The sequence below is a fragment of the Idiotropiscis lumnitzeri genome, chromosome 2 (genome assembly GCF_059441095.1).
Source record: "Idiotropiscis lumnitzeri isolate Australia: NSW breed Sydney's pygmy pipehorse chromosome 2, RoL_Ilum_1.0, whole genome shotgun sequence".
Classification (NCBI taxonomy): domain Eukaryota; kingdom Metazoa; phylum Chordata; class Actinopteri; order Syngnathiformes; family Syngnathidae; genus Idiotropiscis; species Idiotropiscis lumnitzeri.
Genome location: NC_142392.1, coordinates 5,460,072 through 5,485,147, shown reverse-complemented (window position 1 = coordinate 5,485,147; position 25,076 = coordinate 5,460,072). Strand labels below are relative to the sequence as shown.

At 38.2% G+C, this 25,076-nt stretch overlaps 1 protein-coding gene across 3 annotated transcripts in view; it reads left to right on the top strand.

Annotated features, from left to right (window-relative positions):
- The first annotated feature begins 62 nt into the window (after positions 1-62).
- Positions 63-25,076, top strand: part of plxnc1 (plexin C1) — a 50,164-nt gene continuing 25,150 nt past the window's right edge. Inside the window, exons 1-28 of one of the 3 annotated variants that reach the window (XM_088288841.1) lie at positions 63-107; positions 1,041-2,213; positions 2,330-2,452; positions 3,196-3,330; positions 3,408-3,508; positions 3,586-3,691; positions 3,805-3,970; positions 4,052-4,154; positions 4,250-4,325; positions 4,404-4,445; positions 4,537-4,670; positions 4,758-4,937; positions 5,443-5,551; positions 5,919-6,101; positions 6,178-6,345; positions 6,428-6,524; positions 6,600-6,701; positions 7,080-7,183; positions 7,250-7,291; positions 7,363-7,487; positions 7,560-7,758; positions 8,482-8,628; positions 8,990-9,158; positions 9,268-9,368; positions 9,448-9,520; positions 9,656-9,690; positions 9,776-9,877; positions 9,971-10,134. In XM_088288841.1, coding sequence (XP_088144967.1) covers positions 1,194-2,213; positions 2,330-2,452; positions 3,196-3,330; positions 3,408-3,508; positions 3,586-3,691; positions 3,805-3,970; positions 4,052-4,154; positions 4,250-4,325; positions 4,404-4,445; positions 4,537-4,670; positions 4,758-4,937; positions 5,443-5,551; positions 5,919-6,101; positions 6,178-6,345; positions 6,428-6,524; positions 6,600-6,701; positions 7,080-7,183; positions 7,250-7,291; positions 7,363-7,487; positions 7,560-7,758; positions 8,482-8,628; positions 8,990-9,158; positions 9,268-9,368; positions 9,448-9,520; positions 9,656-9,690; positions 9,776-9,877; positions 9,971-10,134 — 4,106 coding nt within the window. In that variant the 5' untranslated portion in view covers positions 63-107; positions 1,041-1,193. Of the gene's footprint in view, positions 456-1,040; positions 2,214-2,329; positions 2,453-3,195; positions 3,331-3,407; positions 3,509-3,585; positions 3,692-3,804; positions 3,971-4,051; positions 4,155-4,249; positions 4,326-4,403; positions 4,446-4,536; positions 4,671-4,757; positions 4,938-5,442; positions 5,552-5,918; positions 6,102-6,177; positions 6,346-6,427; positions 6,525-6,599; positions 6,702-7,079; positions 7,184-7,249; positions 7,292-7,362; positions 7,488-7,559; positions 7,759-8,481; positions 8,629-8,989; positions 9,159-9,267; positions 9,369-9,447; positions 9,521-9,655; positions 9,691-9,775; positions 9,878-9,970; positions 10,135-25,076 lie in introns of all 3 variants that reach the window. The other 2 variants (XM_088288839.1, XM_088288840.1) reach the window with 2 other exon arrangements.

The window sequence follows — 25,076 nt, the reverse complement described above, 5'->3', positions numbered from 1 at the left end:
AAAAATACTGTCGTTCGTGTCCTACATTGTGATTGGTCAGTTTTCCTCCAATGACCTTGTGTTGTTTTGTCAACCGGAAGAGGGGCTCTGGCATTGATAGCGGGCAGGTGCGTGCACTTGTGTTTTCGACTTAGAGTTGCTAAATGATAATACTTTACAAATAGACGAATCCAAGTTTTGGTTTTGTTTTTTATAAGTAATAATAACTTCGTCAAAATGTTTGACTCGAAGCGAATACGTAGTTCAACCGTGAAAAGCTCTCGCGAATAGCTCTCGCGGCATGGCTGTCGACGAATTCCAAACGCTCACAGTAAATAATGCTTACTATATTTCATTTTTGTTTTCCGCAAATAAAGATGAGTCGAGTTGACCAAAGTCGAATTCAAATGATGACAAGTTGGTGCGATGCTATTTCCAACCACAAGAAGACAGAAGTGTGCTTTTCACAATTGCAAGTACAGTTTGTACAAATGAGTACATCAATTTCATTTTGATTTCATATTTCCCTCCTGTCTTCCTTCCTTCCCTCACTCTGTTGTTTTCATTTTTGTATCGTCTGTCCTTCACCGAAGCCTATTTTACTGCCTTTTTCCCTCTTGCCTTGCTTCCCCGATGCCTGCTATTTATAAGTCATATTTTTCTTTCTGACATCTTTCACTCAAATATGTTTTTTTTATATCTGCTTCATTACATCCCCCCTCCTTGGCTCAACCACACTTATTTTATTCATGCATCTTCCATTATTTCAACCTGATATGATATTCTGCCTCCTTCCTACCTCGTTCCTTCCCTTCTACCTTTCTTCCTTCCTTTGCCCCCCTCCTCCTTTCCTTTCTTCCAATTCACACCTGCTTTTTTTCTGTTAGCTTTTAATATCTTCAAGTGTTACAAGTGTAATTTACTACATTGCAAGTCCACATGGAATATTCCAAATATTTTTCATATATTCCCTATGGTTTAATATAGTTCATATTCTATTTGATGTCTGCCTATTATTTTATCTTGGTTGCATTTAATTTGAATGTCGTGTGTCTTTGAAGATCAACAGCCGTGTGGGGAAACAGCCTCGATGTTTGACGCCCAGCACACGTGCTCCCTCCCACTTCTCCTCTGTGGTGACGAGCTGTGCGCTTTTACGCGCCACTCCAGACTGAGAGCCATGCAAGACGTCCAGCTGCCACCACCGCAAGAATATGCTGCAACTGCTTCTGTCGACGCCTCTCGTCTGTCTTCTCTGGACGGAAGTGGGTCAGTGCCTGGAGGCAACAGGTGGGAGCTTCATCGCGGACGGGGGAATCCGCCACTTGGTGGCCACACCTGACGCCGTTTATGTAGCGGCAGAAGCCAGACTGTACCAGCTGAGCCGCGACCTGAGTCTCGTCTACGCAGTCAACCAGACAGGCATCCTCACGGGAAAAGGCGACAAGACGCTCTTTTCCAGAGTCACGGGAGATTCATGGAACGAGACGTTGAGCGTCAACGTTCTGTTGCCTTTCGTGGAGAACGGAACCCTCATCAGCTGCAGCGTGACCAGCGTGTGCGGCTACTGCGAGCTGCTGTCCTTGGCCAACATCTCCACGGTGCTCCACAGGGAGCAGTCCTTCGTGGTGGGGCCCTTTTGGCGCGCCAGCGCATCCGTGGCCTTTCTGGTGGCCGTTCAGAACGGCGAACGAGACTTCTACATTATGACCGCCATCCAGCAGCGCAAAGGCAAACCCTCAAACTGCCTGTGCACCTCATTTTCAGAGGCCGCGTACCTCCACAACACCAATAACACACAGGTCGGAGGCATCTTCTCCAACTCCGGTGACGACTCCAACCCTAAATTTAAAACCAGTGGCGACGTGGACTTCATGGATGGATTTCAGATCCATTCTGTCATTTATCTGTTTGCAAACGTGCTTCCCTCGCGAGACGGCGGCAACAGAGTTCGGCTCGTATGGCTCGAGGTTAAAAAAAACAAAGCGGAGACCATGAAAATGCTGCGCGGGGCATCTCTGGTCATCCCCGGAAAGAAGGGCAGCCGACTCGTGGCCTCCTCGGCGGTCTCGTCCGAACCGCCTTCGATGTTGTGGGCCGGCGTGTTCAGTGTGGATGGCGATCCGAGCAGCACCCAGCTGGCTCTGTATGACATCACTCCGAATCTGACGATCGCAGCGGATAGAGACCCAGATTTCTGCAGTGACGTTAAATGTCGGCACCAAAATACTGTGGTTAGTTCATCGCATCGCCTCTCTCACTGACAAGTTGGCTTCTTGCTTTTGATGTGGCTGAATTATGTCTGTCTGTTGTCTAATCTTTGTGTGTGTGTGTGTGTGTGTGTGTTCAGCCTCTAGTGCTGCAGCCACTGAAGGTGCTCCTCAAGCAGAGCTCCATGACGTCCGTACTGGCCGCGATACAAGGGACCTGGATGGTCGTCTTTGTTGGGACAGCGGACGGTCAGCTAATTAAGGTGAGTCTGCATTGAAAGTGGAAATAAGTCATAAGTCAAAACATTTGCTCCTTTGCCAACTCCGTTAAAAAAAAAAAAAAGAAGCTTATCGAGAGAGGAAGTAAAAAAAAAAAAAAAAACTGTTAGTGGTTGCACAAGTCTGCACATCCTGTTCGAACTGCATGAAGAAATCACATTCAACCTCATGTGCCTCTACGCAATCCCAAATAAAATGTAGCTCTTCTCGGAGGCTTTTCCTGACTGCTTTTTGTAATTGTTCACCTTCGCCCGTCACCGAGACGTATGAAGAAGATGGAAGCTCGTCAGAAATGCTCGACTGAACAGCCACTATTTATTTAATTTAGCAAAAAAAAAAAAAGAAATGGGTCACCGACTCACTGATAACAAAAGTGATGCTAATCGCCGGTGGTCATGTGACATCACACGTCAAAACTTACCACACTTGCACGCTTCCTCCATGTCGAGAGAGGAAGCGTGCAGAAAATGTCTCGAATAACCACGTACAAATGGGTTTGTTTCACCGAACGTTTGTCGCCACACAAAGTCGACTTGGCACGAAAATGGTTCGCGTGCTGCCCCGGCAGCGAGCTTGTGGCTGACCTCGACCACAAGAAATGCACACACGTGCTGAGCACAATGTCAGAGGTTTTATTTACGCTCGGCCGTTTCAGTCTCAATAACTAACTGCAAACCGTCGACCTGAACCGCCAACTTGTCGTAACGATATTGCTTCTTGTTTCCAGCTGAGTGTGGACAAAAACTACCGCAGCACTTGTCCCACGTTGCTTTACTGGACTGCAGACGACCGCAAAGTGTTTCCCAGCATGCACCTGGACAAAGTGGACGGCAAGCACGTGTACGCGGCCTTTCGTAACCAGGTTCGTGTTCAGTCAATATTGAAAGGCGTGGAGGTGTTCAATGGCGGCCGCGTTATTGCTGGATGTCGTCCCCGCAGGTGCGACGCGTGCCCGCGTCCAAGTGCCACACCCGCAAAACGCTGGACGACTGCTGGGCGGCGCAGGACCCGAGCTGCGCGTGGTGTCACACCAAAAAGAGGTTCGCAATCTGACGTCTTCATCCGCTCAACATTGTGATGATGATTTTATTTATTTATTTATTTATTTTTATCTCAGTTGCATGTTCAAAAACGAATGCCAAAACTCCCACTGGTTATCCTTTCCTGACGATTACCAAAGAAAGAGGATTTCCTACACTGTGAAAAAACAAAGCGGCAGTCAGGTACACGCATCAACCGCCGCGTACCAAAACATGTCTGTTGCCCTTTCGCCCCTTTTTTTGGGGGGGGGGAAATGTTTATTATTTGGTAACACTGCCACGCTCGCCTCCTTCAGATCAGGTTGGACGTCCGCGCGCACGTGACGGTGGATCGCGACGCGATAACCAGCTTCGCCTGTCAGTTCTCCGGACGTTCCGGCGAGCTTTGCAGCCGGGACAGCCCTCGGCCCATCTTCCCACAATGCACTTGCATCCTCCTGAACGGCACGCTTCCGAGCGCAGGTTAGTGCATCAACGTTGTTGGAATGCAAACACGCTACCTGTATGTTATTTACCTCCCTTGTGTCATTTCAACGGCGCAAGGTATGAGTGTGACGGTGAAATTCCGTCTGGGCTTGATGGGTTTTATGGAAAGAATTAACTTGACGACGTGTCCTGATGTCAGCGGCTCACCTCCTGCCGCTTTGTGAGTGCCACAACACAGACTTTGACGAATGTTACATAAAGATCCAATTGCGTGATCACTCTCATGGTAGTCTCGCTGTGTTTTTTCTTTTTCAGGTGCCAGAAATGTTTTGAGGTCGGGTGCGGCTGGAAGAACGGCAACTGTTCCTGGGCTACGGCAGGAGTCGTGAATGTAAAAATCACATGTGGAAATAATTCACAGCGGTAGCTGGCAGTTCCTTTTAACACTTGTGTGTGTGTCTTCCAACAGGATCAAGTTTGCCAAACAATAAAGTCCCAAATGAATGTTTTGGTGAGTTTCACTCCTAACTTTCAACTCGACCGGCGTTATCTCCAGATGACGTTCCAAGGAAAACGTAACAATGTGCGTGTTTCCGCTTTAGACGCCGAAAATCTACTCGGTCACCCCCAATGTTGTGTCTTTCCATGGCCACAACAACGCTGTTTTGTCTGGCGCTAACCTCAGTCATGTGACCCGAGTGAGGATCCAGACCAGCACGGACTGCGTGCCGCGGGAGTGAGTGGCATAAATAACACCGATCAGATATTTTATGTATGTCTTGCTCATCAAGTGTCAATAAATACCGATTCCATTTTGTCTCAGGTCTCCCGTGTGGAACAACACCGGCGTGAACCTGCGCTTCCACATTCCAGGCACCCAAGGCAAAGGGGCGGTCCGTGTGTGCGCTGTCCTCCCAGATGGCAGTTGCCACGGCAACCGCCCAGTCACCTACACATCATCGCCTTCCTGCACCGCTGTGACGCCAAGCATCACCTGGAGAAGGTAAGAGTCAACAATTTGCCTTTTGGTGAGCGGATAAATGAACTATTTTTCGGAGACGATGCTGAAAACGGTTTGAGGTCAGAGGTCAGAGGGCAACTGGCGCGATACGTCCAAGTGACGACTTCCCCCTTTTTCACGTTGCGACATCTCAACGTCACATTAAACAAACGACAATTCCCGAATGGATTTTCGAACCTCGTCGCAATGTATGGCCACACATTTTCTCGATCATTTTGTAAATGTAAAATGCAGTTTCAATGAGTTACCATCTGTTTAGTTTTCGTTTAATATAACAACCTTGGTTGCGACACATCTTTTAAGACAGAACACCGTGTGCTCACATCCACTGTCATGCTGTTTCGCGGAAATGAAAGCGATGATTGTTACATCACCCGGCTAACTTCTACTTTGCAAAGCCATCTCGAAATCCGGGCCGCGACCTCTTTATTTGTTGCGAAAGGAGGTTGGGCTCCATGTTCACTTGACGCCGCTGTGTGCTGTGCAGCGGAAAGAGGAAGATGGCGCTCGTCGGATGCAACCTTGAAGTTGTGGACGGCGTCCTGCACAGTCACACCATACAGGAAGTCAGCGTCCCCACCAACAGCAGCTACCGAGTGAGCACACGCACGTACATGCCGCTTCAAGCGCTCTTCACTTTGCTTTCGTCATCCGAAACCTTTGGACCATGCCGCGGTAATTAACTCATTGAATGACAGCCAAGCCTTTGAGTGGCGGCCATTTTAGACAAAAAATCTGTAAAAGTAATTTTGATGGCAAAAAAAAAAAAAAAAAAAAATGTACATTAATCCCTTGCCACTTCACGATTCACTTTTCACAGCTTCAGTGTTTCGCCGATTTTTCCGAAATATTCATAAAAATATATTGCACAACGACGTGTTATTTTGAAGAGATTGAGTTAGAGGCACGTGATTGGATCCCGCCGCGATATCGACCAATGAGAGCCGTGTGTGTTTTTGGCAGAATCTGACTTACCTGACACCTGCAGCTGAGCCTGCTCCTCCGATGAGTTTTTCCAGCAGTTTGTCTCTGAAAGTAGCCAATGAAACGCTGGCCTGCTCGCTGTCCATCGCCTATTACCCCGACCCTCAGTTTACAAGCTTCACCCCCACACGAACCGGGGAGGATGTTCGCGTCACCATACAGGTCCGTCTTCTTCTTCTTCGGGCATCGGCAAAAAAAAAAAAAAAACTTCATCATTTGGCTGCTTATTATTTTGTAGAAAACGTCCGATAAGCTGGAGATGAGCATCAAAGACGTGTCGGCCGTGGGCGTCTATGAGGGCAAAGACTACCCATGCGTCATGGAGGACAAAGACACCAACAACCAAACGGACTTTTTCATCTGTGAAATTCGAAGCGTGCCTGATGTGAATTTTCGTCAGTTAAAGGTAAATCTTTCAGGGTTTAAAAAAAAAAAAAGGATGCGCTTCCTTTTTACGCATCACCTGACTGTTTTGTTCCCCCCTCCAGGTTTTTTACGGCGATAAGACTGTCATGCTGCAGAATACATCCCATCTGCTCACTCTCATGTTGCTCGTCCTTCTGTTGATACCTTGCATCATTGTTGGTTCGTCGCAGCAAAGCAAAGAATTTTGCAATGCTAATTAGGCAGGCTCATTTTTTTTTTCTTTCCAACTTCAAGTGGTGATGATGGTTTACCGGCGGCAACAAAAGCAGCTGACCGTGAAGATGAATAAGCGCATGGAAAACTTGGAACTTGACATCCGGAATGACATCAGACAAGGTGCGTCGCACACAATTCGAAGGCAATATTCAAACTCTTTGTTTTTCTATTTTCTTTTTTTTTTTGTTTTATTCAGTTTTTCAAGCGCAATTTGAGTTTATTTATTTGAGAATGCCTTTTCTTTTTTTTTTATTATTATTATTTTTTTTACAAATTATTTTCGCTTTTATTCAGTTTTTCAAGCGCAATTTGAGTTTATTTGAAAATGCTTTTTTCTCCAAATTCTTTTCATTTTATTCAGTTTTTCAAGCGCGATTTGAGTTTATTTATTTGAAAATGCTTTTTTTTTTTTAATAATAATACAGACTAATAGATAAGACCATTTCAAGTCCAATTTAGTGTTCAATCCAGTCTCACCCACTTATTTGTCCCTCTCAGGTTTTGTCGACATGCAGACCGAAAAGACGGACCTGATGGAAAACGTGGGCGCCATTCCTTTCCTTGACTACAAACACTTTGCATCCAGAATCTTCTTTCCCGAGGTAAATCGACGCTGACAACATGCAGCTTAATGCAACGCATCCAACTTTTTGGGCCTGTTTTGGCAGAATGAAGCTTTGATGGCGTCGTGTATGGCTGACGTGGGCCAGGTAGACAAACGACTCGTCTTTCGTTGCCGTCGGCCGCACCGTGACTCGCCTTCATGTGACTCTCTGATCAGGTGGCTGTGAAGGTTCATCTCGACGAGTGTTGCCAGGCCTTTTCCAAGCTTATCCACGACCGGCACTTCCTTACGTGTATGGTGCACGCCGTGGAGGAGCAGAAGAGTTTCACCATAAAAGACAAGTCCGTATGAGTTGTTTTTGCTCTTGTTTTGCGTTCAGACTATCATTGTGTGCTTTGTCCATGCCGGCGTAGGTGCGCGTTGGCCTCGCTGCTGACCGTGGCGCTCCACAACCACCTGTCGTATCTCACGGAAGTGATGGAGGTTCTGCTGAAGGATTTGATGCAAAAAAACAGCACCGCTCAGCCCAAAATGCTGCTGCGCCGCACCGAGTCCGTTGTGGAGAAGCTGCTCACCAACTGGATGTCCATCTGCCTTTACGGCTTCTTGAGGGTCTGTTAACCTGTGTGCTCAAAATTCAACATGCTTGGTGTTGAATGAAACAATGAGTGTCAATATTATATGGCCGCATGATGTAATGTGTTAACGTTAACGTCCCTCTAGATTGTGTTTTTGTTTTGTTTTTTTAAATGACCATGTATCGTAAGGCGTCTTTAAAAAAAATATGATTAGCTGTTAAAAAAAAAGACCATATATAGTTAGACGTTTTTTCTTTTAAATGACCGTGCATAGTAAGGCGGGTTTTTTTTGTTTTTTTTTAATTATTTTATAGTGAGGCATTTTTATAAAAAATGACCATGTATCGTAAGGTTGTTTTTTTTTAATATAGCTGTTTAAAAAAAAAAGAGCATATATAGTTACGCGTTATTTTTTAAATGACCACTTGTTGAAAGGCGTTTTTTTTTATTTTTTAAATGACCGTCTATAGTAAGGTTTTTTTTTTTTTTTTAAATGACCATGCATTGTGAGGCGTTTAAAAAAAAAAAGGACCATGTATCGTAAGACGTTTTTTTTTAAATATAGTTAGCTGATTTAAAAAAAAAAAGACCATATATAGTTAGCCGTTTTTTTTTTTTTAAAGACCATGTATTGTAAGGCGTTTAAAAAAAAAAAATGACCATGACCATATTGTGATTTTTTTTATTATTATTTTTTTGTTAATTTTATCGTCGTGTGTAAAATGTATGACACTTCCCGCTGCCGCTGTGTTTACAGGAGAGTGTCGGCCAGCACTTGTTCTTTCTGGTGAGCGCCCTCACGCAGCAGATCGCCCGAGGACCGGTGGACTGTGTGACAGAGAAAGCTTTGTACACGCTCAGCGAGGACTGGCTGCTGTGGCAGGCGCAGGACTTCACCTCTCTGGTACGAAACATCCCTAAAAATGGAATATCTTTCACACAAAACGCTTCCCAGGAAATTGTCTCTTTTCTCCAGCACTTGGAAAAATAAAAAACATTCATTGCAATAATTAAACTTTAAAAGCGTGAGAAGGGTTTAATATTGCACAATGCTTATAAACGTAAACATCCATGAAGGCTATCAAATGGCAAGCTTACAATTGTTCATTTTCAGGAAAATTATTTATTCTTAGGGGGAGGAGGAAGTAGCCAAAAAGAACCGAAACTTGAAAGCGTACAAAGTCCTCTGGGAACAAGTCGATGTGAAATAAGCAAGAAGCATCTTAACGTCATCCCTCGCGCTCGTTTGTCACGCTTGTGTGCAGAAGCTGAAGGTGTTGTTTGCGGTAGGCAGTGACGGCGAGGTCAGCGAGCCCCTGGAGGTGCTCGCCCTCGACTGCGACACGGTGGAGCAGGTCAAGGGGAAAATCCTGACCACCTTCAAGGACAAGTTTGGATTCCCTTACAACGGCCCGCAAACGAGCGTTTATATTGGTAAGAGTCTGTAGATTATAACTCGCTGACCGATTGCAGTGCGTGTGATATATTAAACTTGCGCTCGATACAAAAAAAATAAAATAATAATGCCTTTGTGGTGTTGCAGAGTTTGAAAAGGAGGGACTCTTTGTTGCTCTTGAAGAGGTGGATGCAAGTTCTCAAGTTATCGGGGAGGTGACAATGCTTAACACTCTGGAGCATTACAAGGTGACAATCCATTACAGATCCGATTGTTTGGAAGGCGCCGAGCAGGAAAGTCTGAAGTCCTCTTTGTTTTTGTGTGGAGGTTCCTGATGGAGCTACAATCAAGGTGCTTTCGAGAAAAAATCCTTCTGTGAGCCCCCAGAGTAGTCTGAAAGGTGAGCTGTCAATGTCCTCTTTTGCGCCAAGATATCATTTTAACATGACTTAGAAATCGTAATGACATGCAAAGTCATATTTAATAGGATAATACGATAATTGTGGTTAAAATCACTTTTATTTTTTCCTTCCAGATGATCAGGACTTCTCAGGAAAATACTTCCACTTGGTAAGAGACTGGTTGTGACATATGATGTACACCGCGAGCTTTTTGCGATGACTCGCCAATAACAAACACATGAGTGCCCCTGCAGATTGATCCCGATGTGGACCAGGAAAAGGACAAGGGAAAGACTCCGGAAAGGAAGAAGTTAAAACTGAAGGAAGTGCACCTCACTAAACTGCTTTCAACCAAGGTGCTACAATGAAAAAAAAAAAATGGAAGTTACTTTTTCTTTTTCCTGCAGATACACCAAAGAAAATCTCAATGTGTGTCTGTATCTTATAAGGTGGCAGTGCATTCATTTGTAGAGAACTTGTTCAGGTCTATTTGGGGGCTGCCAAACTGCAGAGCGCCGCTGGCTGTCAAATACTTCTTTGACTTCCTGGACTGTCAAGCAGACAACATGAAGATCCCTGATCCAGATGTGCTGCATATTTGGAAGACAAATAGGTGTGCTTCTATTTATTATTATTTTTTACCATTACAAACTTTGATAATGAAAGTAGTTAAAAGAGGACATTGAGACCATTTTAAATAAAAAAAAATTATTTATTTTTTATTTGAAAAAAAAAAAACATGTATAAGTAAGGCGTTTTTTGCGAAAAAACAAAAACAAAAAACAACCATGAATAGTAAGACGTTTTAAATAAAAAAAAACGTGACGTAAGACTTTTTTTTGTTAAAAAAAATGACGATGTATAGTAAGGCTTTTTTTGTTAAAAAAAATCCTACCATCATAGTAAGGCATTTCTTTGCAAAAAAAAAAAAAAACGACCATCTATAGGAAGGCGTTTTTTAATTTAAAAAAAACGACCATGTATAGTAAGGCGTTTTTTGTCGAAAAAAACGACCATGTATAGTCAGGCGTTTTTTAATAAAAAAAACAAACAAAAAACAACCATGTATAGTAAGGCGTTTTTTTTCGAGAAAAAAACAAAAACGACCATGTAACGTAAGGCGTTTTTTGTCGAAAAAAAACGACCATTTATAGTAAGGCGTTTTTTGTCGAAAAAAACGAGCATGTATAGTAAGGCGTTTTTTTGCTATTAAAAAAAAGGACCAATTATAGTAAGGCGTTTTTTGCTATAAAAAAAAACCGACCATGTATAGTAAGGCGTTTTTTGTCGAAAAAACGGCCATGTAAAGTAAGGCGTTTTTTGGGAAAAAAAGTGACCATGTATAGTAAGGCGCTTTTTAATAAAAAAAAAAAATGACCATGTATGGTAAGGCGTTTTTTGTCGAAAAAAACGACCATGTATAGTAAGGCGTTTTTTGCTAAAAATAAAAAAAAATTAAAAAAAACGACCATGTATAGTAAGGCGTTTTTTGCTGAAAGAACCGACCATATATAGTAAAGCGTTTTTTGCTAAAAAAAAAAAAGACCATATATAGTAAGGTGTTTTTTGCTAAAAAAAAAAAAAAAAAAAAAAAAAACGTGTATCATAAGGCGCTTTTTGTCAAAAAAAACGACCATGTATAGTCAGGCGTTTTTTGCTAAAAAAAAAACCGAACATGTATAGGAAAGCGTTTTTTAATAAAAAAAATAAACGCCCACGTATAGTAAGGCGTTTTTTGCCTAAAAAAAAAACGAACATGTATAGTAAAGCGTTTTTTAATAAAAAAAATAAATAAACGCCCACGTATAGTAAGGTGTTTTTTGCCTAAAAAAACGACCATGTATAGTAAGGCATTTTTTGTCGAAAAAAACGCCCATGTATATAGTAAGGCGTTTTTTTGTAAAAAAAAAGACCATGTGTAGTAAGGCGTTTTTTGCCTAAAAAAAAACCCCACCATGTATAGTCAGGCGTTTTTGCCCCCCAAAAAAACGCCCATGTATATAGTAAGGCGTTTTTTTGTAAAAAAAAAGACCATGTGTAGTAAGGCGTTTTTTGCCTAAAAAAAAACCCCACCATGTATAGTCAGGCGTTTTTGCCCCCCAAAAAAACGACCATGTATAGTAAGGCGTTTTTTGCCTAAAAAAACGACCATGTATAGAAGGCGTTTTTTTGCCGAATAAACGACCATGTAAAAAGTAAGGCATTTTTTGTCGAAAAAAACGACCATGTATAGTAAGGCGTTTTTTGCCTAAAAAAACGACCATGTATAGTAAGGCGTTTTTTACCTTAAAAAAACGACGATGTATAGTAAGGCGTTTTTTGCCTAAAAAAAACGACCATGTATATATAGTAAGGCGTTTTTTGTGAAAAAAAAAGACCATGTATAGTAAGGCGTTTTTGAGGCAAAAAACGACCATGTACATATAGTAAGGCGTTTTTTGTGAAAAAAAAAAGACCATGTATAGTAAGGCATTTTTTGTCGAAAAAAACGACCATGTATATAGTAAGGCGTTTTTTTTGTGAAAAAAAACGACCATGTATAGTAAGGCGTTTTTTGCCTAAAAAAACGACCATGTATAGAAGGCGTTTTTTTGCCTAATAAACGACCATGTAAAAAGTAAGGCATTTTTTGTCGAAAAAAACGACCATGTATATAGTAAGGCGTTTTTTTTGTGAAAAAAAACGACCATGTATAGTAAGGCGTTTTTTGCCTAAAAAAACGACCATGTATAGAAGGCGTTTTTTTGCCTAATAAACGACCATGTAAAAAGTAAGGCATTTTTTGTCGAAAAAAACGACCATGTATAGTAAGGCGTTTTTTGCCTAAAAAACGACCATGTATAGTAAGGCGTTTTTTACCTTAAAAAAACGACGATGTATAGTAAGGCGTTTTTTGCCTAAAAAAAACGACCATGTATATATAGTAAGGCGTTTTTTGTGAAAAAAAAGACCATGTATAGTAAGGCGTTTTTTGCCTAAAAAAACGACCATGTATAGTAAGGCGTTTTTTGCCTAAAAAAAAAGACCATGTATAGTAAGGCGTTTTTTGCCTAAAAAAAACGACCATGTATAGTAAGGCGTTTTTTACCTTAAAAAAACGAGCATGTATAGTAAGGCGTTTTTTGCCTAAAAAAAAACGACCATGTATAGTAAGGCGTTTTTTGTGAAAAAAAAAAAAAACGACCATGTATAGTAAGGCGTTTTTTGCCTAAAAAAACGACCATGTACAGTAAGGCGTTTTTGCCCCAAAAAAAAACGACCATGTATAGTAAGGCGTTTTTTGCCTAAAAAAAAAAAGACCATGAATAGTAAGGCGTTTTTTAATTTAGAAAAAAACGACCATGTATAGTAAGGCGTTTTTTAATTTAGAAAAAAACGACCATGTATAGGAAGGCGTTTTTTGTAAAAATATAAATAAATAAAAAATGACCATGTATTGTAAGGCGTTTTTTTGTGAAAAAAACGACCATGTATAGTAAGGCGTTTTTTTGCCTAAAAAAACGACCATGTATAGTAAGGCGTTTTTTACCTAAAAAAAACGACCATGTATCGTAAGGCGTTTTTTGTGAAAAAAAAAACGACCATGTATAGTAAGGCGTTTTTTGCCCAAAAAAAACGACTGTGTATAGTAAGGCGTTTTTTGTGAAAAAAAAAAAAAAAACGACCATGTATAGAAGGCGTTTTTTTGCCTAATAAACGACCATGTAAAAAGTAAGGCATTTTTTGTCGAAAAAAACGACCATGTATAGTAAGGCGTTTTTTGCCTAAAAAAAACGACCATGTATAGTAAGGCGTTTTTTACCTTAAAAAAACGACCATGTATAGTAAGGCGTTTTTTGCCTAAAAAAAACGACCATGTATATATAGTAAGGCGTTTTTTGTGAAAAAAAAAAGACCATGTATAGTAAGGCGTTTTTTGCCTAAAAAAACGACCATGTATAGTAAGGCGTTTTTTGCCTAAAAAAAAAGACCATGTATAGTAAGGCGTTTTTTGCCTAAAAAAAAGACCATGTATAGTAAGGCGTTTTTTACCTTAAAAAAACGAGCATGTATAGTAAGGCGTTTTTTGCCTAAAAAAAACCGACCATGTATAGTAATTCATTTTTTGTCGAAAAAAACGACCATGTATAGTAAGGCGTTTTTTGCCAGAAAAAAAACGACCATGTATAGTAAGGCGTTTTTTGTGAAAAAAAAAAAAAACCCACCATGTATAATAAGGCGTTTTTTGCCTAAAAAACGACCATGTATAGTAATTCATTTTTTGTCGAAAAAAACGACCATGTATAGTAAGGCGTTTTTTGCCAGAAAAAAAACGACCATGTATAGTAAGGCGTTTTTTGCCTGATAAAAAAGACCATGTATAGTAAGGCGTTTTTTGCCTAAAAAAAGGACCATGTATAGTAAGGCGTTTTTTGCCTAAAAAAAAAGACCATGTATAGTAAGGCATTTTTTGTCGAAAAAAACGACCATGTATAGTAAGGCATTTTTTGTCGAAAAAAAACGACCATGTATAGTAAGGCGTTTTTTGCCTAAAAAAAACGACCATGTATAGTAAGGCGTTTTTTACCTTAAAAAAACGACCATCTATAGTAAGGCGTTTTTTGCCTAAAAAAAACGACCATGTATAGTAAGGCGTTTTTTGCCTCAAAAACGACCATGTATAGTAAGGCGTTTTTTACCTTAAAAAAAACGACCATGGAAAGTAAGGCGTTTTTTGCCTCAAAAACGACCATGTATAGTAAGGCGTTTTTTACCTTAAAAAAACGACCATGTATAGTAAGGCGTTTTTTACCTTAAAAAAACGACCATGTATAGTAAGGCGTTTTTTGCCTCAAAAACGACCATGTATAGTAAGGCGTTTTTTACCTTAAAAAAACGACCATGTACAGTAAGGCGTTTTTGCCCCCAAAAAAAACTACCATGTATAGTAAGGCGTTTTTTGCCTAAAAAAAAGGACCATGTATAGTAAGGCGTTTTTTGTGAAAAAAACGACCATGTATAGTAAGGCGTTTTTTGCCCCTAAAAAACGACCATGTATGGTAAGGCGTTTTTTGCCTAAAAAAAACGACCATGTATAGTAAGGCGTTTTTTGCCTAAAAAAAACGACCATGTATATAGTAAGGCGTTTTTTGTCGAAAAAAACGACCATGTATAGTAAGGCGTTTTTTGCCTAAAAAAACGACCATGTATAGTAAGGCGTTTTTTGCCTAAAAAAACGACCATGTATAGTAAGGCGTTTTTTGCCTAAAAAAAACTACCATGTATAGTAAGGCGTTTTTTGCCTGAAAAAAAAGACCATGTATAGTAAGGCGTTTTTTGCCTAAAAAAAACGACCATGTATAGTAAGGTGTTTTTTGTGAAAAAAACGACCATGTATAGTAAGGCGTTTTTTGCCCCTAAAAAACGACCATGTATGGTAAGGCGTTTTTTGCCTAAAAAAAACGACCATGTATAGTAAGGCGTTTTTTGTCGAAAAAAACGACCATGTATAGTAAGGCGTTTTTTGCCTAAAAAAAACGACCATGTATAGTAAGGCGTTTTTTGCCTAAAAAAAACGACCATGTATATAGTAAGGCGTTTTTTGTCGAAAAAAACGACCATGTATAGTAAGGCGTTTTTTGCCTAAAAAAACGACCATGTATAGTAAGGCGTTTTTTGCCTAAAAAAACGACCATGTATAGTAAGGCGTTTTTTGCCTAAAAAAACTACCATGTATAGTAAGGCGTTTTTTGCCTGAAAAAAAAGACCATGTATAGTAAGGCGTTTTTTGTGAAAATAAAACAACCATGTATAGTAAGGCGTTTTTGCCCCCCAAAAAAACGACCATGTATAGTAAGGCGTTTTTTGCCTAAAAAAACGACCATGTATAGTAAGGCGTTTTTTGCCCCCAAAAAAAACGACCATGTATAGTAAGGCGTTTTTTGCCTAAAAAAACAACCATGTATAGTAAGGCGTTTTTTGCCTAAAAAAAACAACCATGTATAGTAAGGCGTTTTTTGCCTAAAAAAACGACCATGTACAGTAAGGCGTTTTTGCCCCCCAAAAAAACGACCATGTATAGTAAGGCGTTTTTTGCCTAAAAAAAAAGACCATGTATAGTAAGGCATTTTTTGTCGAAAAAAACGACCATGTATAGTAAGGCATTTTTTGTCGAAAAAAACGACCATGTATAGTAAGGCGTTTTTTGCCTAAAAAAAACGACCATGTATAGTAAGGCGTTTTTTACCTTAAAAAAACAACCATGTATAGTAAGGCGTTTTTTGCCTAAAAAAAACGACCATGTATAGTAAGGCGTTTTTTGCCTCAAAAACGACCATGTATAGTAAGGCGTTTTTTGTCGAAAAAAACGACCATGTATAGTAAGGCGTTTTTTGCCTAAAAAAACGACCATGTATAGTAAGGCGTTTTTTGCCTAAAAAAACGACCATGTATAGTAAGGCGTTTTTTGCCTAAAAAAACTACCATGTATAGTAAGGCGTTTTTTGCCTGAAAAAAAAGACCATGTATAGTAAGGCGTTTTTTGCCTAAAAAAAACGACCATGTATAGTAAGGTGTTTTTTGTGAAAAAAACGACCATGTATAGTAAGGCGTTTTTTGTCGAAAAAAACGACCATGTATAGTAAGGCGTTTTTTGCCTAAAAAAAACGACCATGTATAGTAAGGCGTTTTTTGCCTAAAAAAAACGACCATGTATATAGTAAGGCGTTTTTTGTCGAAAAAAACGACCATGTATAGTAAGGCGTTTTTTGCCTAAAAAAACGACCATGTATAGTAAGGCGTTTTTTGCCTAAAAAAACGACCATGTATAGTAAGGCGTTTTTTGCCTAAAAAAACTACCATGTATAGTAAGGCGTTTTTTGCCTGAAAAAAACGACCATGTATAGTAAGGCGTTTTTTGCCTAAAAAAACTACCATGTATAGTAAGGCGTTTTTTGCCTGAAAAAAAAGACCATGTATAGTAAGGCGTTTTTTGTGAAAATAAAACAACCATGTATAGTAAGGCGTTTTTGCCCCCCAAAAAAACGACCATGTATAGTAAGGCGTTTTTTGCCTAAAAAAACGACCATGTATAGTAAGGCGTTTTTTGCCCCCCAAAAAAACGACCATGTATAGTAAGGCGTTTTTTGCCTAAAAAAACGACCATGTATAGTAAGGCGTTTTTTGCCTAAAAAAAACAACCATGTATAGTAAGGCGTTTTTTGCCTAAAAAAACGACCATGTACAGTAAGGCGTTTTTGCCCCCCCAAAAAAAGACCATGTATAGTAAGGCATTTTTTGTCGAAAAAAACGACCATGTATAGTAAGGCATTTTTTGTCGAAAAAAACGACCATGTATAGTAAGGCGTTTTTTGCCTAAAAAAACGACCATGTATAGTAAGGCGTTTTTTACCTTAAAAAAACGACCATGTATAGTAAGGCGTTTTTTGCCTAAAAAAAACGACCATGTATAGTAAGGCGTTTTTTGCCTCAAAAACGACCATGTATAGTAAGGCGTTTTTTACCTTAAAAAAAACGACCATGGAAAGTAAGGCGTTTTTTGCCTCAAAAACGACCATGTATAGTAAGGCGTTTTTTGCCTAAAAAAACGCCCATGTATAGTAAGGCGTTTTTTGCCTAAAAAAAAAGACCATGTATAGTTAGGCGTTTTTTGCCTAAAAAAAAAGACCATGTATAGTTAGGCGTTTTTTGCCTAAAAAAAACGACCATGTATATAGTAAGGCGTTTTTTGAGAAAAAAACGACCATGTATAGTAAGGCGTTTTTTACCTTAAAAAAACGACCATGTATAGTAAGGCGTTTTTTACCTTAAAAAAACGACCATGTATAGTAAGGCGTTTTTTGCCTAAAAAAAAAGACCATGTATAGTAAGGCATTTTTTGTCGAAAAAAACGACCATGTTTAGTAAGGCGTTTTTTGCCTAAAAAAACGACCATGTATAGTAAGGCGTTTTTTGAGAAAAAAAACGACCATGTATAGTAAGGCGTTTTTTACCTTAAAAAAACGACCATGTATAGTAAGGCGTTTTTTGCCTAAAAAAAAAGACCATGTATAGTAAGGCATTTTTTGTCGAAAAAAACGACCATGTTTAGTAACGCGTTTTTTGCCAAAAAAAACGACCATGTATATAAGGCGTTTTTTGCCTAAAAAAAAGGACCATGTATAGTAAGGCGTTTTTTACCTTAAAAAAACGACCATGTATAGTAAGGCATTTTTTGTCGAAAAAAACGACCATGTTTAGTAACGCGTTTTTTGCCAAAAAAAACGACCATGTATAGTAAGGCGTTTTTTGCCTAAAAAAACGACCATGTATAGGAAGGCGTTTTTTGCCTAAAAAAACGACCATGTATAGTAAGGCGTTTTTTGCCTAAAAAAACGACCATGTATAGTAAGGCGTTTTTTACCTTAAAAAAACGACCATGTATAGTAAGGCGTTTTTTGCCTAAAAAAACGACCATGTATAGTAAGGCGTTTTTGCCCCAAAAAAAACGACCATGTATAGTAAGGCATTTTTTGCCTCAAAAACGACCATGTATAGTAAGGCGTTTTTTACCTTAAAAAAACGACCATGTATAGTAAGGCGTTTTTTGCCTAAAAAAACGACCATGTACAGTAAGGCGTTTTTGCCCCCCAAAAAAACGACCATGTATAGTAAGGCGTTTTTTGCCTAAAAAAAAGGACCATGTATAGTAAGGCGTTTTTTGTGAAAAAAACGACCATGTATAGTAAGGCGTTTTTTGTCGAAAAAAACGACCATGTATAGTAAGGCGTTTTTTGCCTAAAAAAAACGACCATGTATAGTAAGGCGTTTTTTGCCTAAAAAAAACGACCATGTATAGTAAGGCGTTTTTTGTCGAAAAAAACGACCATGTATAGTAAGGCGTTTTTTGTCGAAAAAAACGACCATGTATAGTAAGGCGTTTTTTGCCTAAAAAAACGACCATGTATAGTAAGGCGTTTTTTACCTTAAAAAAACGACCATGTATAGTAAGGCGTTTTTTGCCTAAAAAAAACGACCATGTATAGTAAGGCGTTTTTTGCCTCAAAAACGACCATGTATAGTAAGGCGTTTTTTACCTTAAAAAAACGACCATGTATAGTAAGGCGTTTTTTGCCTAAAAAAACGACCATGTACAGTAAGGCGTTTTTGCCCCAAAAAAAAACGACCATGTATAGTAAGGCGTTTTTTGCCTAAAAAAAAGGACCATGTATAGTAAGGCGTTTTTTGTGAAAAAAACGACCATGTATAGTAAGGCGTTTTTTGTCGAAAAAAACGACCATGTATAGTAAGGCGTTTTTTGCTTAAAAAAAAGGACCATGTATAGTAAGGCGTTTTTTGTGAAAAAAACGACCATGTATAGTAAGGCGTTTTTTGCCTAAAAAAAACGACCATGTATAGTAAGGCGTTTTTTGCCTAAAAAAAACGACCATGTATAGTAAGGCGTTTTTTGCCTAAAAAAACCACCATGTATAGTAAGGCGTTTTTTGTCGAAATAAACGACCATGTATAGTAAGGCGTTTTTTGCCCAAAAAAAAACGACCATGTATAGTAAGGCGTTTTTTGCCTAGAAAAACGACCATGTATAGTAAGGCGTTTTTTGCCTGAAAAAAAAGACCATGTATAGTAAGGCGTTTTTTGCCTAAAAAAAGGACCATGTATAGTAAGGCGTTTTTTGCCTGAAAAAAAAGACCATGTATAGTAAGGCGTTTTTTGTGAAAAAAACGACCATGTATAGTAAGGCGTTTTTTGCCTAAAAAAAACGACCATGTATAGTAAGGCGTTTTTTACCTTAAAAAAACGACCATGTATAGTAAGGCGTTTTTTGCCTAAAAAAAAACACCATGTATAGTAAGGCGTTTTTTGCCTAAAAAAAAGGACCATGTATAGTAAGGCTTTTTTTACCTTAAAAAAACGACCATGTATAGTAAGGCGTTTTTTACCTTAAAAAAACGACCATGTATAGTAAGGCGTTTTTTGCCTAAAAAAAGGACCATGTATAGTAAGGCGTTTTTTACCTTAAAAAAACGACCATGTATAGTAAGGCGTTTTTTACCTTAAAAAAACGACCATGTATAGTAAGGCGTTTTTTGCCTAAAAAAACGACCATGTATAATTAGCCGTTTTTTGCCTAAAAAAACGACCATGTATAGTAAGGCGTTTTTTGCCTTAAAAAAACGACCATGTATAGTAAGGCGTTTTTTGCCTAAAAAAAAAAAGGCCATGTATAGTAAGGCGTTTTCTGAGGAAAAAACGACCATGTATAGTAAGGCGTTTTTTACCTTAAAAAAACGACCATGTATAGTAAGCCGTTTTTTGCCTAAAAAAAAAGACCATGTATAGTAAGGCATTTTTTGTCGAAAAAAACGACCATGTATAGTAAGGCGTTTTTTGCCTAAAAAAACGACCATGTATAGTAAGACGTTTTTTGCCCAAAAAAAACGACCATGTATAGTAAGGCGTTTTTTGCCTGAAAAAAAAGACCATGTATAGTAAGGCGTTTTCTGCCTAAAAAAAAAGACCATGTATAGTAAGGCATTTTTTGTCGAAAAAAAAGGACCATGTATAGTAAGGCGTTTTTTACCTTAAAAAAACGACCATGTATAGTAAGGCGTTTTTTACCTTAAAAAAACGACCATGTATAGTAAGGCGTTTTTTGCCTAAAAAAAAGGACCATGTATAGTAAGGCGTTTTTTGCCTAAAAAAACGACCATGTATAATTAGCCGTTTTTTGCCTAAAAAAACGACCATGTATAGTAAGGCGTTTTTTGCCTTAAAAAAACGACCATGTATAGTAAGGCGTTTTTTGCCTTAAAAAAACGACCATGTATAGTAAGGCGTTTTTTGCCTAAAAAAACGACCATGTATAATTAGCCGTTTTTTGCCTAAAAAAACGACCATGTATAGTAAGGCGTTTTTTGCCTTAAAAAAACGACCATGTATAGTAAGGCGTTTTTTGCCTAAAAAAAAGGACCATGTATAGTAAGGCGTTTTTTACCTTTAAAAAACGACCATGTATAGTAAGGCGTTTTTTACCTTAAAAAAACGACCATGTATAGTAAGGCGTTTTTTGCCTAAAAAAAGGACCATGTATAGTAAGGCGTTTTTTACCTTAAAAAAACGACCATGTATAGTAAGGCGTTTTTTACCTTAAAAAAACGACCATGTATAGTAAGGCGTTTTTTGCCAAAAAAAACGACCATGTATAATTAGCCGTTTTTTGCCTAAAAAAACGACCATGTATAGTAAGGCGTTTTTTGCCTAAAAAAAAAAAGGCCATGTATAGTAAGGCGTTTTCTGAGAAAAAAACGACCATGTATAGTAAGGCGTTTTTTGCCTAAAAAAAAGACCATGTATAGTAAGGCATTTTTTGTCGAAAAAAACGACCATGTATAGTAAGGCGTTTTTTGCCTAAAAAAACGACCATGTATAGTAAGGCGTTTTTTGCCTAAAAAAACGACCATGTATAGTAAGGCGTTTTTTGCCTAAAATAACGACCATGTATAGTAAGGCGTTTTTGCCCCCCAAAAAAACGACCATGTATAGTAAGGCATTTTTTGCCTAAAAAAACGACCATGCATAGTAAGGCATTTTTGTCGAAAAAAACGACCATGTATAGTAAGGCGTTTTTTGCCTTAAAAAAAAGACCATGTATAGTAAGGCGTTTTTTGCCTAAAAAAAACGACCATGTATAGTAAGGCGTTTTTTGCCTAAAAAAAAAGACCATGTATAGTTAAGCGTTTTTTGCCAGAAAAAAAACGACCATGTATAGTAAGGCATTTTTTGCCAGAAAAAAAACGACCATGTATAGTAAGGCGTTTTTTGCCTAAAAAAAAAGACCATGTATAGTTAAGCGTTTTTTGCCTCAAAAACGACCATGTATAGTAAGGCATTTTTTGTCGAAAAAAACGACCATGTATAGTAAGGCGTTTTTTGCCAGAAAAAACGACCATGTTTAGTAAGGCGTTTTTTGCCTAAAAAAAAGACCATGTATAGTAAGGCATTTTTTGCCTAAAAAAACGACCATGTATAGTAAGGCGTTTTTTGCCTAAAAAAAAGACCATGTATAGTAAGGCGTTTTTTTGCCTAAAAAAAAGACCATGTATAGTAAGGCGTTTTTTACCTTAAAAAAACGACCATGTAAAGTAAGGCGTTTTTTGCCTCAAAAACGACCATGTATAGTAAGGCGTTTTTTACCTTAAAAAAACGACCATGTACAGTAAGGCGTTTTTGCCCCCCAAAAAAACTACCATGTATAGTAAGGCGTTTTTTGCCTAAAAAAAAGGACCATGTATAGTAAGGCGTTTTTTGTGAAAAAAACGACCATGTATAGTAAGGCGTTTTTTGCCCCTAAAAAACGACCATGTATGGTAAGGCGTTTTTTGCCTAAAAAAAACGACCATGTATAGTAAGGCGTTTTTTGTCGAAAAAAACGACCATGTATAGTAAGGCGTTTTTTGCCTAAAAAAAACGACCATGTATAGTAAGGCTTTTTTTGCCTAAAAAAAACGACCATGTATATAGTAAGGCGTTTTTTGTCGAAAAAAACGACCATGTATAGTAAGGCGTTTTTTGCCTAAAAAAACGACCATGTATAGTAAGGCGTTTTTTGCCTAAAAAAACGACCATGTATAGTAAGGCGTTTTTTGCCTAAAAAAACTTCCATGTATAGTAAGGCGTTTTTTGCCTGAAAAAAACGACCATGTATAGTAAGGCGTTTTTTGCCCCTAAAAAACGACCATGTATGGTAAGGCGTTTTTTGCCTAAAAAAAACGACCATGTATAGTAAGGCGTTTTTTGTCGAAAAAAACGACCATGGATAGTAAGGCGTTTTTTGCCTAAAAAAACGACCATGTATAGTAAGGCGTTTTTTGCCTAAAAAAACGACCATGTATAGTAAGGCGTTTTTTGCCTAAAAAAACTTCCATGTATAGTAAGGCGTTTTTTGCCTGAAAAAAACGACCATGTATAGTAAGGCGTTTTTTGCCCCGAAAAAACGACCATGTATGGTAAGGCGTTTTTTGCCTAAAAAAAACGACCATGTATAGTAAGGCGTTTTTTGTCGAAAAAAACGACCATGTATAGTAAGGCGTTTTTTGCCTAAAAAAAAACGACCATGTATAGTAAGGCGTTTTTTGCCTAAAAAAAACGACCATGTATATAGTAAGGCGTTTTTTGTCGAAAAAAACGACCATGTATAGTAAGGCGTTTTTTGCCTAAAAAAACGACCATGTATAGTAAGGCGTTTTTTGCCTAAAAAAACGACCATGTATAGTAAGGCGTTTTTTGCCTAAAAAAACTACCATGTATAGTAAGGCGTTTTTTGCCTGAAAAAAAAGACCATGTATAGTAAGGCGTTTTTTGTGAAAATAAAACAACCAAGTATAGTAAGGCGTTTTTTACCTTAAAAAAACGACCATGTATAGTAAGGCGTTTTTTGCCTAAAAAAAAAGACCATGTATAGTAAGGCATTTTTTGTCGAAAAAAACGACCATTTATAGTAAGGCGTTTTTTGTCGAAAAAAACGACCATGTATAGTAAGGCGTTTTTTGCCTAAAAAAAAACGACCATGTATAGTAAGGCGTTTTTTGCCTAAAAAAAACGACCATGTATATAGTAAGGCGTTTTTTGTCGAAAAAAACGACCATGTATATAGTAAGGCGTTTTTTGCCTAAAAAAACGACCATGTATAGTAAGGCGTTTTTTGCCTAAAAAAACGACCATGTATAGTAAGGCGTTTTTTGCCTAAAAAAACTACCATGTATAGTAAGGCGTTTTTTGCCTGAAAAAAAAGACCATGTATAGTAAGGCATTTTTTACCTTAAAAAAACGACCATGTATAGTAAGGCGTTTTTTACCTTAAAAAAACGACCATGTATAGTAAGGCGTTTTTTGCCTAAAAAAAAGGACCATGTATAGTAAGGCGTTTTTTACCTTAAAAAAACACCATGTATAGTAAGGCGTTTTTTGCCTAAAAAAACGACCATGTATAGTAAGGCGTTTTTTACCTTAAAAAAACGACCATGTATAGTAAGGCGTTTTTTGCCTAAAAAAAACGACCATGTATAGTAAGGCGTTTTTTTGTGAAAAAAAACGACCATGTATAGTAAGCAGTTTTTTTGTGAAAAAAACGACCATGTATAGTAAGGCGTTTTTTTGTGAAAAAAAACGACCATGTATAGTAAGGCGTTTTTTGTGAAAAAAACGACCATGTATAGTAAGGCGTTTTTTGCCTAAAAAAAACGACCATGTATAGTAAGGCGTTTTTTGCCTAAAAAAAAACGACCATGTATAGTAAGGCGTTTTTTTGTGAAAAAAAACGACCATGTATAGTAAGGCGTTTTTTTGTGAAAAAAACGACCATGTATAGTAAGGCGTTTTTTTGTGAAAAAAAACGACCATGTATAGTAAGGCGTTTTTTTGTGAAAAAAACGACCATGTATAGTAAGGCGTTTTTTGTGAAAAAAACGACCATGTATAGTAAGGCGTTTTTTAATTTAGAAAAAAACGACCATGTATAGTAAGGCGTTTTTTGCCTAAAAAAACGACCATGTATAGTAAGGCGTTTTTTGTGAAGAAAACGACCATGTATAGTAAGGCGTTTTTTTGTGAAAAAAACGACCATGTATAGTAAGGCGTTTTTTTGTGAAAAAAAACGACCATGTATAGTAAGGCGTTTTTTGTGAAAAAAACGACCATGTATAGTAAGGCGTTTTTTAATTTAGAAAAAAACGACCATGTATAGTAAGGCGTTTTTTGCCTAAAAAAACGACCATGTATAGTAAGGCATTTTTTGTCGAAAAAAACTACCATGTATAGTAAGGCGTTTTTTGCCTAAAAAAAAACGACCATGTATAGTAAGGCGTTTTTACCTTAAAAAAACGACCATGTATAGTAAGGCGTTTTTTGCCTAAAAAAAAAAGACCATGTATAATAAGGCGTTTTTTGCCTAACAAAAAAACGACCATGTATAGTAAGGCGTTTTTTGCCTAAAAAAACGACCATGTATTGTAAGGCGTTTTTTGCCTAAAAAAAAAACGACCATGTATATGGTAAGGCATTTTTTGCCTAAAAAAAACGACCATGTATATAGTAAGGCATTTTTTGTCGAAAAAAACGACCATGTATAGTAAGGCGTTTTTTGCCTAAAAAAAAACGACCATGTATAGTAAGGCGTTTTTTTGTGAAAAAAAAACGACCACGTATAGTAAGGCGTTTTTTGTGAAAAAAAACGACCATGTATAGTAAGGCGTTTTTTTGTGAAGAAAACGACCATGTATAGTAAGGCGTTTTTTGCCTAAAAAAAAGGACCATGTATAGTAAGGCGTTTTTTGTGAAAAAAACGACCATGTATAGTAAGGCGTTTTTTGCCCCTAAAAAACGACCATGTATGGTAAGGCGTTTTTTGCCTAAAAAAAACGACCATGTATAGTAAGGCGTTTTTTGTCGAAAAAAACGACCATGTATAGTAAGGCGTTTTTTGCCTAAAAAAAACGACCATGTATAGTAAGGCTTTTTTTGCCTAAAAAAAACGACCATGTATATAGTAAGGCGTTTTTT